Source organism: Molossus molossus, unplaced genomic scaffold (genome assembly GCF_014108415.1).
Source record: "Molossus molossus isolate mMolMol1 unplaced genomic scaffold, mMolMol1.p scaffold_m16_p_1, whole genome shotgun sequence".
NCBI lineage: Eukaryota > Metazoa > Chordata > Mammalia > Chiroptera > Molossidae > Molossus > Molossus molossus.
In genome coordinates, this window is record NW_023425344.1 from 73,873,664 (window position 1) to 73,887,779 (window position 14,116).

At 38.9% G+C, this 14,116-nt stretch overlaps 1 protein-coding gene across 1 annotated transcript in view; it reads left to right on the top strand.

Moving 5' to 3' along the window:
* The first annotated feature begins 5,455 nt into the window (after nucleotides 1-5,455).
* The window catches only part of BMPR1B (bone morphogenetic protein receptor type 1B), a 46,584-nt gene continuing 37,923 nt past the window's right edge, over nucleotides 5,456-14,116 (top strand). The window contains exon 1 of the mRNA XM_036263842.1: nucleotides 5,456-5,630. Coding sequence (XP_036119735.1) covers nucleotides 5,488-5,630 — 143 coding nt within the window. The 5' untranslated portion in view covers nucleotides 5,456-5,487. The remainder of the gene's footprint in view (nucleotides 5,631-14,116) is intronic.

Sequence of the window (14,116 nt, forward strand, 5' to 3'; positions counted from 1 at the left end):
TTCATAAAGTTTGATAAGTTTGCCTGGAAATTTATAAATCTATCTCTCATATATGAAAATCATAAGGAGTATAGTTTAGTTGTGATTCATTAAGAGCACATACACATACACACATACATATAAGCACACAGGTCTGGAAGTGATTTTGTGGTTCATTTGTTCCCTAAAAATCTAGTGGTCCTTTGAAAAAATGAGAACTAATTTTAGATTGGCTTCCACACATCCTACTTTGTATTATCTTGGTAATTTGGATAGTTAACTACCTGGGTTAACTATAATATAACCAGCTAAGCTAACTAGGCAGCATCTGAAGTATCTGGAATCATACTGTTGAGCTCAGGATTGGTCATGAGAGAGAGAGAGACAGACAGAGAGACAGAGAGATAGAGGGAGGAGGGAGGGTAGGAGAGAGAGAGAAATGGAAATACGAAATGAGCTCCTAAAGCGTGATTTATTCAGTATAGTCTTTATTCCTTAGAAATTTCTAGACAGTCTGACTTTTCTCAGTCTTTTTCCTTTATATTTTTCTGTTAGATTTATTTATAATTGCCCGGAATGCTGTTGGGAAGAAATAATCAATTTTGTGGAAATTCCCCTCAACTTAATTAAATAGAAACCATTCACTATTTAGCTTTCCTTGGTGGGAAAATTTTAAAATGATTTAATTTCCTGCTTTAGAAAATACAATGTGCTAAGTTATACCTAATATTTCTTTAATGGTTAGACATCTTCCAACTGTTTGCAATGATTAACTTCTTTTATATAAAATTTAATGCAAAATCAAGGAACATGAAGATTTCATTAATAAAGACCTTGCAGTATCTGAGTGAGCTAAGTCAAATTTTGCTATCTCTTAAAGTCTGCCTTTCTCACGTTTCAAACAGAAGGATACTAAAACTAATAAAATGTGAAAAATACATTTTGATAATTATCCTAATCAGACATCTGATATTTGGGATATATCTTCATCATTGCTGCTCTACTCTTCATCTGGATGTTCGCGTTGATCATAAATACATCTTTGTCTTTCTCTAGCTCTTACTTTAGCATCACAGTTGTCAAGCTGAATTCATGTCTTAATAAAATGATTATTCTTTAATCATGCAGTTAATTGCCCTTTTTAATGTCTTAGCTGATGTGTTCTGTCTTATTTCTTATCCAAATACCTCGCTTGTGTGTGTGAATTTTGTACAAATTCAGTATGACTTTATAGAAAAGTGATCCTTTTATAAATCCCCCTTCACAATTATAACAGTAGATAAAACAGTCCAGTTTCTCAAATGTAGACAGACCCTTACAAAGATCTTATATCTTCCTTTTACACAGTATCAGTTTTTAAGGGGAGTCTAATCAGACTGTTTCATTCTGCTGTTGCTTCTCTTCCCCTTTGCCTATTAAGCTTCAAATTATTACTCTATTAATTTTACCTGGTGATTGGAAAGAGTGTGATAATGATTTTCATTTCACAGAGAATTAAACACACATAGCTTAATTGACTCCTAGGTACAAACTGCGCACTTTTACATAAGTTACTCCCTCGATTTGATTATTTTGGCAAAAGCAAGTGAAGAACTCTTCACCTGTCTCAGATGTGCATTTAACCATCCATTTACTTAATAACGCTAATCAAAAGCAATCATGATCTCAGCTCACTACTTTTACTTATCCAGATCACGTTGTATGTAGCCAACCTTACATGCTCAGTCATGATACCATGTAACTCAGTTCATAGAAATGCTGTCTTTGTTAAGAGCTAGCATTGCTTTTCTTATCTTTTTGTTCTCTTTAATGTTTTTCTGGTAAATGAGCATACATTTCTACTACATGTTAAAGTGTTAAGTAATATTAGAAAGGTTATGCAACAATATTTCATCTTCATAATCTTTATAGAAAGGATGGCTTGTACTTGACCTGTCCAGTGTTTGAGAGCCAAGATTTGATATAAAGGGTGCTTGGAGCTTACCAGAATTTATCTCCCACACCCAAAGGACACTGAGATTATCATATCATTATTTCATTATTTTGAAACCTGTGTATTTTTTTTTGTATTTTGTTTTAACATAGTTTAAAGAGGCTTATTTTTATTTTTTAATAAAGCATCTTCTCAACTTATCTCTATCCAATAGTCACTACACCTGTGCCTCTTTGCATTCTTTTTTGACGTATTTTACTCCGTATCTCTCAACAAATAATTGTATTGCCACCTCTTGGTTATTCAGTGTTGGGTATTACTTTTGACTTTCCACAATTGAAAATAAGGATTTAGCTTTCTTTTATTACCTTCACCCACCCCTACATACACACATACGTCTGTCTCCCATCCTATATATATATATTAGGGATTAAAATGTTACTTGTTTCCCTATCACAAATTCACTTCTGAACTCTCAGTTTAAATTTAAAATATATGAGTTGTTCTATTAATTTCAATTTCTTGAAGATCTTCTCCTAGAGTCATTTGACCTGCCTGCAGTTAGGCTCGGTTGTTCCTTACATTCAAGCATAGTTCTGATCTCATTGATCCACCTGTACCAATAGGTTTCACCTTTCTCTTGGGCTGGGTCTCCTATTAGCAGGACTGTATTCGATTTTCTCATCTACACCTTCATTTGGGTGGAGCACCTCTTCCAGTAACTTTCTGAGAAACATGCATGGGAGGTAAAGTTTTGAGACCCTGAAAATGCTTTTTTTTACCCTCATAGTTTATTTTAATTTGTCCACGTATTGATTTCTCTCTCACTCTTGCTTGCTCTTCCTCTCTCACTCTCAGCTTAGGATCTCCCTTTGTCTAGAGTGTTAGAAAATTTTGCATAACATACCTTGGTGTGGGTCTATTTGTATACTCCATAGGTCCTTTTAAACTAGAAAATCCTGATTTTCAATTGTGGAAATCTTACATGATTTGTTTAGATGATGGTTTCCTTCCCTCTATTTTCTCAAGTCTCTCTTTCTAGATCTATTATTATTCAGATCTTGGGTTTCCTGAGTTGATACCTTAATTTAATTAACTTTTCCATCTCTGTGTTTTGCCCTACATAATGGGAGATTTCCTAATCTTTACCTTTCAGCTCACCTACTGAGATTTTCATTTATGCAGTCATATTTTTAGAGCTTCTTATTTATTTTATTTTTATAGCAACATGTTTTTGTTTCAGTGATGTAATGTATTTTTATAAGGGAAAAGTATTAATAGTTTATAAGTTTATTTATTTATTTATTTATTTTTATCCTCACCCGAGGACGTTTTTTCATTTTTTGTTCAGATAGAGTGGGAGGGAGTGAAGGAGAGAGAGAGAGAGAGAGAGAGAGAGAGAGAGAGAGAGAAACATCAATGAGAAAGAATATCAATTGGCCGCCAAGTGCACACGCCCTACTGGGGAGCGGGCCCACAACCTGGGCATGTGCCCTGACTGGAAATAAACTGGTGACCTCTTGGTACACGGGTCAATGCTCAACCACTGAGCCACACTGGCCGGGCAATTGTGGCTCCTTTAAAATGTTTCTTACAAAACAGCATCTTATTTCCAGTCATATGAAGATATTTCCTTTCTAATGTAGAACCTTCTATGTAAACATTTAATTTAATAACTTTCCCACCAGAGGGTGAATTCTGTGTATGTTTAGTTTATTCTCCTTATAGGTTGTGCCTGGAACAGGATAGGTATATCCAGTACATATTTTAAGTAGACATATGCATGATAAATTAAATTTTATTATTTTATTTATAACCTCAAAGAGAAGAGGTCTGGTATGGAAATGAGCAGAATATAATATCTTATTTATATCACTGTGTTACTTCAAGGCAATTCAGGACACAATGTTAGTAATACTGAAAACCAGAATTCAACTAATTAGCTTAACATACAGAAAATCAGGAAAAAGCATCACAGATTTTTTTTTTCCCTAAACTTCTCATTCTCTCATGCACCAGTATTTGCAGTTTTTAAAAGTAACCTGCAGCCCTGGCTGGTTTATCTCAGCGGTTAGAGTGTCGGCCTGTGGTCCAGAGAGACTCGGGTTTAGTTCCCACTAAGGTCATGTACCTCGGTTGCAGTTTGTCCCCGGCTCTGGTTGGGCCGTGCAGGTGGCAGCCACTCAATGTGTCCCTTTCACATGGATGTTTCTCTCTCTCTCCCTCTTCCTCACTCTCCCTCCCACTCTATCTGAACAAAAAATGTCCTCGGGTGAGGGAAAAAAAAAATTAACATGCACACTGTACACATCTATTGTGTATATTGCACTTAGGCCTAGAATTTTAATATTTTAGCCTGATAATCTTTTAGATAATATTTGCATTGAAATTTGATTTACTTATAGACCAGCTGGTGGTGTGCTGTGAGAGAGATTTGAAATCAAACGTTGCTCAGGCTAACACTGTGCAGTTACGGTGCATGTATGAGAGCTTTTACCCCAGTGCCTAGAAGCACAGAGTATCAGTTAATGCATGCCTCCTTCTGGGACATCCTTCCTTTGCAAAAGTAGTGGTAGTAAAGAAGGAAAACATGAAAAACTGTGTTACAGAATGAAACATTATCTTGCTATTTAAAATGAAAAAATGTATATAGTTTTAATAATATTACCTAATATTTATCAAGTATCACTATGTAACATATTCTAAACTCTTGACATGAGGTTAGGTGCGTATAATGATGTCCATTTTAAAGGTAAGGGAGTGAGACACGATGAGATTATTTATATAATTATCCAAGGTCAATGAACTAATAAAGAGCAAAGCCTAGTTTTGAACCCAGAAAATTTGCCTCTAGAGATCATGTTTACCATAGTGTTTTCCATCAAAGATGTAGAACCATTGCTACTAATATGGGTAGGCACTTCTGCATGTAAAAGCTGGTGGAGAAGATGTATCTTTTGAAATGTATCTTAATGACAACTAAGTTTTCACCTTCCCACCCAGTTTTTCAGGTTAAATGTTTCCAGTAATTTGTTTAAAAAAATGTGTTATACCTAAAGTAAAGAGGCTTCTAACTAAAGAGACTACTGGAAAGAGAGTTTTAGGGCCCAAATAATCTGGGTTTAAATGCTGGCTTCGTGATTTATTTGCTGTGTGAAGATTACTTAAATTTTTAGTCTTAATTTTCTAATCTGAAAATGGGAATGATACTATTTAGCCTCAGTATCACCATACAGAGCAATCTGTCGAATAGTGTCTCACTGCGCTCCTTGCACTCAAATACAATTATTATAATTTAATGAAAGGATTATAAGAATTTCTATATTCTATATGAGACATATGGTTCTATATATTATCTATAACTATATACTCTCTTATATATAGAAAGTAAAAGTTTTAATCATATTTTATCAAAAACAGAAAAATGCCTGTTTGCTGTTTAAATCTTTCAATATCGTGAACATTTAATGTTTTGTATGATGTCGCATTATTCTTTGAACAAAGGACTTTGGCCGGCTATGCACAGGGGATGAAATGCTTGCTCTTTCTTCTTTCCAGCAGACTTCCTCGACACCATGCTGCTGCGCAGTTCGGGAAAACTAAACGTGGGCACCAGGAAGGAGGATGGTGACAGCACGGCCCCCACGCCGCGCCCGAAGATCTTGCGTTGCAAATGCCACCACCACTGTCCAGAAGACTCGGTCAACAATATTTGCAGGTTGGTCATGTAAATTATTAAAACCTAGTGTTGCCAGAAAGTCATGGCTAAAGAATTGTATGCTGTGTTTCCAAGAGCACGGTTGGGGGAATAGTGCCCAGGCTCCCTGACTCTCAGAGCTGCACCTGCATTTCGAGAAATGAGTTGCATTATCCCTGAAATGGTGCTCTGAGCTCCTCCTTCCTCCAAACATCACACATGCACATACGCATTGAGCACAGGTCCCAGGCGCATTGTCAAGGAGCAAAAACCAATGACTTTCTTTTTTTTTTTTTTATGTTTGCATAAGAGTCATAATTTTACCTTTTTTTTTATTAATTTATTTTTGTTACAGATGTTTCTCCTTTTTCCCCCATTGACACCTTCCTCCCCATCCCCCCACCCCGTACCCGGCTCTGCTGTCCGTGTCCATCGGTTGTGTGTACATGCATTTAAGTTCTGTGGTTTATCTCTTCCCTCCCCCCACCACCCCCTCTTCTGAGGGTGGTCAGTCTGTACCCTACTTCCACGTCTCTGGGTCTACCCTATTCCTCAGACTGTTATGCTCATTATATTCTACAAATAAGTGAGATCATGTGATATTTGTCTTTCTCTGCTTGGCTTGTTTCGTTTAGGATAATACTTTCTAGGTCTCTCCATGTTGACCAATGGCTTTCTTTTAAAAGACCTGATCCCTCCCTATTAATTCAACAGCAAGGAGAATCAAATGTGTGGGGTTTTTTTGTTGTTGTTGTTTTGTTGTATTTTAATCATTTGTCATGCTGCTGGTGTTTGTGTTTTGGAAGGAACACTTAAGCTGCCAGGGTGATTCATAAACTTGACTCCAGGGAGCAGGACAGCGATAGAGCCGCTGTGAGTCTACCGTAGGGGAAACATTGCCGAAGCACTGGAGGACAAACTCCTTAGCAGATAACTGTGTTTGTGTAAATATTTTCTAATATTTGAACCTGGGCCATTTGCCTCTTTCTTCCGTGCATGTCTTTCTGCAGCCACATCCGTGTGCTGGTCACCGGGGCTGCATTTACTTCGGTGCGGACAGCAGTGAGTCGGGAGGCGCAGACGGGGGGATCAGAGTGTGCCCAGGGAGAAGGGGCTGAGTTTAGCGAACAAGTGCAGATCTCAAGCTAAACTGTCAGAGAAACATAGTCTGCCTCCAGAAGGATGATGGACCCAAGTAAGGAGTTGAGCGGCTAGGTTAGACGTCCAGGCAGAGTGTCCGGGCAGCCATTTGGGGGTCTCATTGTCCAGAAAGGAGCATGAAGTTGAATGCTTTGTTCCTTCCTGAGACCATTTTTTATGCTTCCTATGAAGTGGCTCTGATATAGATGTACTAGTCTATCATGAACTATATCACTCCAGAAATATGAATTAACTGAATGACACAGGGAGGAGAGTTGGGTATACTCATAAGTATGTTTCTCATTTAATCAGCAAAACAACCCAGCATGGGAGGAATACTTATTGCTTACCATTGGACTTTAGGGTTTAGTATCCAGAGAAGTCTGGGAGCTTGGCTCTTGTATAATAGAACAAGGTTGGGACCAGAGTCTTGAAAGGTAAAATGATTTGAAAGCTCACACAGTATTTCCAGGGAATAGGAAAAGTACTAGGGATTTTACAAAGTGTCCTGGAGAAAGTTAGCAGGAGGAAGCATATTAGGGGGCTCTCTTACCCTTCTGTTGGTCTGTAGTAATTAAAAATAAATCTGAGTGTGTCATACTTCTGGTGATCATAGGTTCAGGCTTTCTAAAATCATCCCGATTTCAAACATTGTGTCCTGTTTTCCTAGGCTGATCTAGAAGACAGTGTTCAGGCAGGATTAACTGCCAGGTACATGCTCTGTGGAGGGAAGGAGAAGCTTGGCAAGTGCAAAGAAGACTAGTTTTCCTAGAGGACAGGGAGGAGGAGTGTGGAAGGAGTTGAACCTGGAGATGGGGAAGATTACCAGTGGCCTGGTGGGCTGCGTCGCACATCCTGGTCTTATTCCCGAGGGCGTGGGAAGTCCTGGAAGCTCATGTTAAGCAGTGGTGATTGATGTGATTTGATTTGCTGGTTTGAAAATTTTTCTTTTCTGAAGAGCATTGGATGTATTAGAGGGAGACAAAAATGAATTTGAGAACAGCAGTTAGGTAAGGGACATTGAAAAGTGGATTCAGGAGGGACAGTTCACGTGATAGAAAACGGTCTTGGACTAGGTGGTGCTGGTGCTGGAGAGAGAGTTCTGTGATGACTTGGGTGTGGGAGGGGCTCCACAGATCTAAATGTACATCCTTTCAGTGAGGGAGGACAAAGGAGAAGAGTCAAGTTCCATTCTGGACGTGTTGAGTTTAAGGTTTGACACATCCCAGGGGCGATGGCAAAGGGTAGGCGTAGGATGTGGGTGTGGAGCTCAAGGAGGAGGTTGGGGAGAGAGTATGGAATGACTAAAACACTAGTCAATTTTTGCTTTGAAACAAGCTCAAAATCACAGTGACTTACAACTAAAGACTTTTATTTCTTTTTAATTCCTGGGTCTACCAGCAGGCTGCAGCTGTGCTGGGCTGCCCTGGTCTGGGTGTGCTTGGCTTTGGTCTGCTGCTTGAGTGCTGGCCTGCCCCACCTGTCTCTCCATTCTTCTTGCACCAGCAGCTCCCCAGGGCATATTCTTTCTCACCTGAGTATGAGGGAGCAAACATGTAAAGCTTCTGTTTGTGTCATGTTCTGTAACATTTCATTTACCAGTTCAAGTGTCAGAGTCAAGCTCAAAGTCAAGGGGGCTGTGTCTGGGTTGGGGCATGAAGAAGTGAGCGCTGTAATAGAACAGTCCAGTCCACCAGAGTAGGACAGAGCCTTGAGGAGTTTCATACTTGGGTCCAGGAGGCTCTCCCAGGAGACTCAGAATCAGCAGCAAAGCAGTGACGACGGTGTCATGAAGCCAAGTGCACAGAGGGAGGATGCTGTTCGAGGTCGAGTGGGTGAAGATGGAAATACGCAGATCACATGTACTGACCTTGATAACTGCAGTTTAGAAGTATTTAATGTGGAAGTAGAGATGGAAGCCAGATGAGAACAGGTTATGAATTATGTAATTTCAACCTTTCATTTTTGATAGCAAGAAAAAAGAAAACAAAAATACCATAACCACCACACACACACACACACCCACACACACCCACACACCCCCAGGAACGATGCCAGTGGAACCCTTCACAAGGATACCATGCCAGTCAACATGATCAGTTAGCTGTAGACATCAACGGAAAACTAATGTTTATTGAGCTTTTTATAAACACTAGGATGCTTCCATTTGCCTACCTTTAATCATCACAGCATTCCCGTAGAGAACATAACATTATGTGTGTCTTTCAGGTGAGAAACCTGAAGCTCTGGGGGGTTAAGGAACTTTTACTAGGTCATTGTCCATGCTGATATGATGAAAAAAAGTTGTGGCCAAGCACAAAGTCTTGAACCCTTGACCAGCAGCCAACCCCTGACACTGGCTCCCAAAGGAGCGAATATTAACTCTTGCGTAAAATGCACATCTGTTTTGCTAATGGCACACGGGCCAGTTGAGTCTCCTGTGCACTGAGGCCGGTCATGGATGAATCGCAGGGGATGCTTCTGTTCCTGTGCCCTAAGCTCCGGAATAAATCCAGGCCTTTCTGCTCCGTTCCTGTAAACCCACACTCTGCTCTGTGACCTTCCGATCAGTACTTCTCAAGCCGTCTCTGTTGAAAGACAGCTTTCCCCACTAATAAGTTGTGCACTGATACTTTTCTAGAGTACAATAAAAAATGGATTATAGATTACTTAGAAAAATAAATGTAAAAATAGTTGCAAATTATGTGCTCCATTTTTTTTCTATTTTCTTTCATTTAGAGCTAAAGATATTGCTATACAAATTTTAATTTCTGTATTAACCTCCTCACAAACCAGTAACAAGGCATTTGCTGACCTGCAGGGGAACATGCTTTGAGTAATACTGCACTAAATCTGGCATTCCTGGGTTCAACATTTCTAAAGCCAAACTGGGTGCTCTGTAGCTCTCATGCTCATTACCACTCCCACTTTTCCTGGAGAGAATAATCCAAAAAGCGGCCCCAGTTAAGAGTTCATCATACTTAAAAGAGACTCTGAAATCCCACATGATAATTCAGAGAACACGTGCAAAGTTTGGAGGGGGGTTTAAACTCTTCCCGGGTAACATCAATCACTTGACTAGCTAACACCAAGGCCAAAGTCATTCTTGGCTTTGTTTCCTATCAGGTGCAGATGTGTCTGTTTCCAGTATCCATACCATTTCCACTGCCTAATTGCATGCATGTGAGAGGATGTGCAGATATGTCATGCATTAGAGCCTTTTTTAATATCCGTAATTCAGAGTAAGGAGTGAAGCCATTGTCCTATCTCACTTAAATAATATCTGTCTTCCAAATATCTTTCCAGGTGTCCTTTTGCACTGTGAATCTTTCCCATTCCATTTCCAGATTCTGCTCCTGAGACCTTGGACCATCACTGCATGCCTGAACACTGCAAAGTCTCCCCGAATCACTCGTCACATGATTTTCACCATGCCAGTGTTCTGTCACATTTTTCCATCCGAACAAGTAGTCTCAGCCTGGTTTACTTTTCTCCTCTATATAGTCTGGTCCCACTTTACATATTTTTTTGTTTTACTTGATTTGATCTATAATAGTCATTTTTATTCCTATATCATCACCTCTCTCAGGTTCCTCCACTCCCCCACACAAGTGTATTTATTTCTAAAATTTATTTTTTACTCTCTTTTGGAGATAATTTGAAGTCCTTCCTCATTTATCTTATTGGCTTCTGACTAAGAATTGTCCGGCTTTGGCAGCGGTCCGGGCTTGCTGGTGTAACACATCGCATCAGATGTTCGCACGGAGGGTGTGTAAATGACACCAGGCTTCCCACATGAGGAATTTGCTAAGTCTCCAACTGGACTTTGAAGAGTCACAAAGGATAGAAGGAAAAGCTTAGGGACTGTGAGCCTTTTTGCAAAGTTTGTATTAACCCCAGGCTTTAAACCTCTTGCTGAATGTGGAGGAGTGAGTTTTTAGACAGGTGCTCCTGACCCAGGGTCTCAGTGATCAGAGTGCACATTGTTCACATTTGTTTATACGTCTTCCGCTGCATCTGGCTTATCCCACTGTTGCCTGGGCCATCTGAATGTGGAGCTTTAAGGTCTCTTTTTATTTTATTTTTTAGTAGAAGATTTTGAGTTCAAACCAGTGCAGTTTGAGAATGGTGGGTCCTGCCTCAGAACCTGTCATTTCATTTGATGAGGCTATGATTTCAAATTTGTTTACGAAGTCTTTGACAAGGAATAACTCTCCTTTCATGCCTCTCATTAGTCATAAATGAGAATGTTAAATGGGCCCATTTATTGTTGTGCTTAATTGAAAGGGAATAGTGTAGCGCTCTTTAAAATCATATATAGTAAGCCATTGGGGGTTATTGCGTAGAGAGGAAAATGTGAGGTTTATCAGACAGGTGGATAGAATCCAGAGAAGGGGAGGGGAAATCCTGCTGGAAGGCTCTCAGAGCAGGCTGAGTGAGAGGTGATGAGGATACCTGCACAGGAAGGGTGTGTGTGTGTGCGCGCTCTATTAATATAAACATTGAGACAAATTCAAAATGTCTTGTACCGCACTGGAAAAAAAAATGAACAGAATGTTAAGTCACTTGGTTTGGCTGCCAGAGAAGGATGTATCATAGTTACACGTCCTTGAGGATAAAGTAATACAAAGGCATCTCTGACATTGGAACTTTATCATTAATGTTGTGACTTCCCCTTCCCCCAGGACTATGACCCTGCAGAGGAAAAGCCAGAGAAGGGGAACAGTGGTAACCACCTATATTTTACTCTCTCTTCCTCTACTACTAATGGGAATTCATCCATCTCAGATGATAAGGAAAAATAAAAACAGAAACAAAACAATCCATAAGCCTTAGGATTCTGCTACTTTAGTGATTATTACTACTTCCCAAATTTGTCTTTGCTTTTTCCCCCAGTTACTAGAAAAACATTTGACCAGCTTATGATTTCTGTCCCTGCTGCTTAAAGTTGGGTGACCTTTTCTGTCCTGGGGTCAGTGATATTCATTCACAGACTAGAAACTCCTCCAAATCAAAGGCTGCGTCTCTTTCACCATTGCCTTCTTGGTATGCAGTCTCCCTCCATCATAGTATGCTCAATAAATGTCTGTAAAACAACCCACTGAAAGCTCTAAGCAGTTTTCAGCTGTTTTAGTCAACTGACTAATACCTACATGATTTAAATAGCAACTCTGTAAGTGGTATGTATCTTTGAGTTTACCTGTGACTGAAAACTTTTATTCCCTTGAATGTGAAATCGATATTTTAGAAGTCAGAATGTTTTCCAGGACCTATTTACAGATTACCTAAAATCAAGCAGCCTTTTCAAATCTGTTCTGATTGAAACTTAAAACAAATTTGAAAGGAATCTAAACTGGAAAAAATTGGAACGCTTATTGAGCATTCAAGAGAACTATTAATCCTTGTGGGCACATGCATTTGTAAGGTATTCATTTCTATAACATTTGTCAAGAACCAAATTTTAAGCCATTTCTAATTAAAAAATAATTTTAAGTTATTTAATCATTTTTAATTTAATAATGCCTTAAAATTTTCTATCACCTTGATTGAGCAGAGAAGATAAATTCTTTTTAAGTCATAATTAAAATTTTTTTAAAAAAATTACATCAATCTTTTAAAGATCTAAACTAATTAGAAGAAAAATTCAATAATAGCTCCTTCTCAACTGTGCTGGTGATGTTTCTGAACAGCCCTGGGGTTTCCAATAGAGAAACATGAGATCTTAGTGGAAAAATAGAGTAAAAGGGACCAAGGCTTAGATAAACCTTGTAAAACACTGTACTTAGTAAAATAAAACAACAAATACATCACCTTCAATAGGATGCTTTCAGTGCAATTTTAAACATAGTATGAATTAGTTTCCAATTGTCCTGTAAGAACTAATGAACAATTGGGTCCAAAAGGCTGTTTATAAATGCATTTGACTATAAATAAGAACCACACTTTGCAGGTTCTGGATGCAAACCTACCTAAAAAGAGTATCACTTGGACCCTCAAAACTTTAAGTCAGGTGTACGCCTTTCTTTGTTGAGACTAAATGTTCACTTGGGCATGCCAAAAATCTCTGTAGAAGTTAATTCCCTGATGATCTTTCTAGATGTTCCAGACGCCCATTTGTTTTGGAATATTGGGCAGATCCAAGGAGCTTGAATCTGTAGCACCATCCAGGGGTTGTAACAAAAGTTCTATTATCACTACTTTGACCTCATGTGACTTTGAAATTATTGAATGCTTTGCTTTTTTCATGAATTAACATGATGTGAAGAGGCTTTTCAGTATTGATGACTGATCATCTTGGGATGCAACTCTGGTTCCACTTTGTCAATTGCTTTTCTTTGTCTATAATGCAAGGACCATGCTTTTAATGCATAATCCTTAAAGGGGACCAAATGATTGATCCTACATTCCTGTATACATAGCACCACTTTCAATTTTGTCTAAAGTGATTTTTACTTTTGTTTCCTTCATGATCTCCATCTCTTCTTGTTACCACTTTCAACCCTCTGGGTCATAATCTAAGGTATCAGAACTAAGGTTAACACGAGAATGTCCGGACAAGCCAACGGGAATTGCCTTAATTGCCTTTTGTGCCCTCTTTGATTCCTGTCTGAAATGAAGATTTATGGGACACTGACTCTTCTCCAGGGTCTCCCTCCCTCTCCATCTCTCTTATAATTTTATCTCCACCCTTCTTTGCAGACAAGGGAGTGCATTTTTAAAGCTTAAAATTAATCTCCCTGATGTTTCTCTATATTTTCTAGGACTTTGTGATGGTAACTTAACAACAGCTTTCCCAGCTTTTCCTATTTTTATTCTTGATTCTTATAAGTGACTTAAAAGTACATTTCCATTTACTCAGATTTTGAGCAAGAGGAACTCCTGATTAAAGAGAAATTAGCCTTTTTGGACTTAACACACTGAATCAGCTTTGCCAGCCCTTATGAATTCCTAATGTCAGAAAATTAATATGACTTTATTTCTGATCATTCCTAAATTTACTTTTGAAGAGAAATATAAGTTACACACATAGTCTAAATATGTAGGAAAGGAGTAAAGAAACCACATGGCTATTGCTTGCCTGTTGTTTACAGTTGGTTTCTAAGGGACAGCTCTTTTATTGATGGCCTTCGGTGTTGACGCCCTTGAGCCTGCACAGCAATGTCAGTGTATGGGCTAAGAAGCCCCAAAGGATTGAGAGCAGGGGCTGTTCAGAGGCAGACTTTCTTCCACAACCATATTCATGCATTTGACCTTGGTCTAAAAAAGAGATTTATCATTGGCCTTCCCAGCCATTCATTAGTATGTTTGGACTCGGCTGTGCTAGTTCTTATAAACTGAGGTATTTTGGATCACTTGAGGCTTATAAG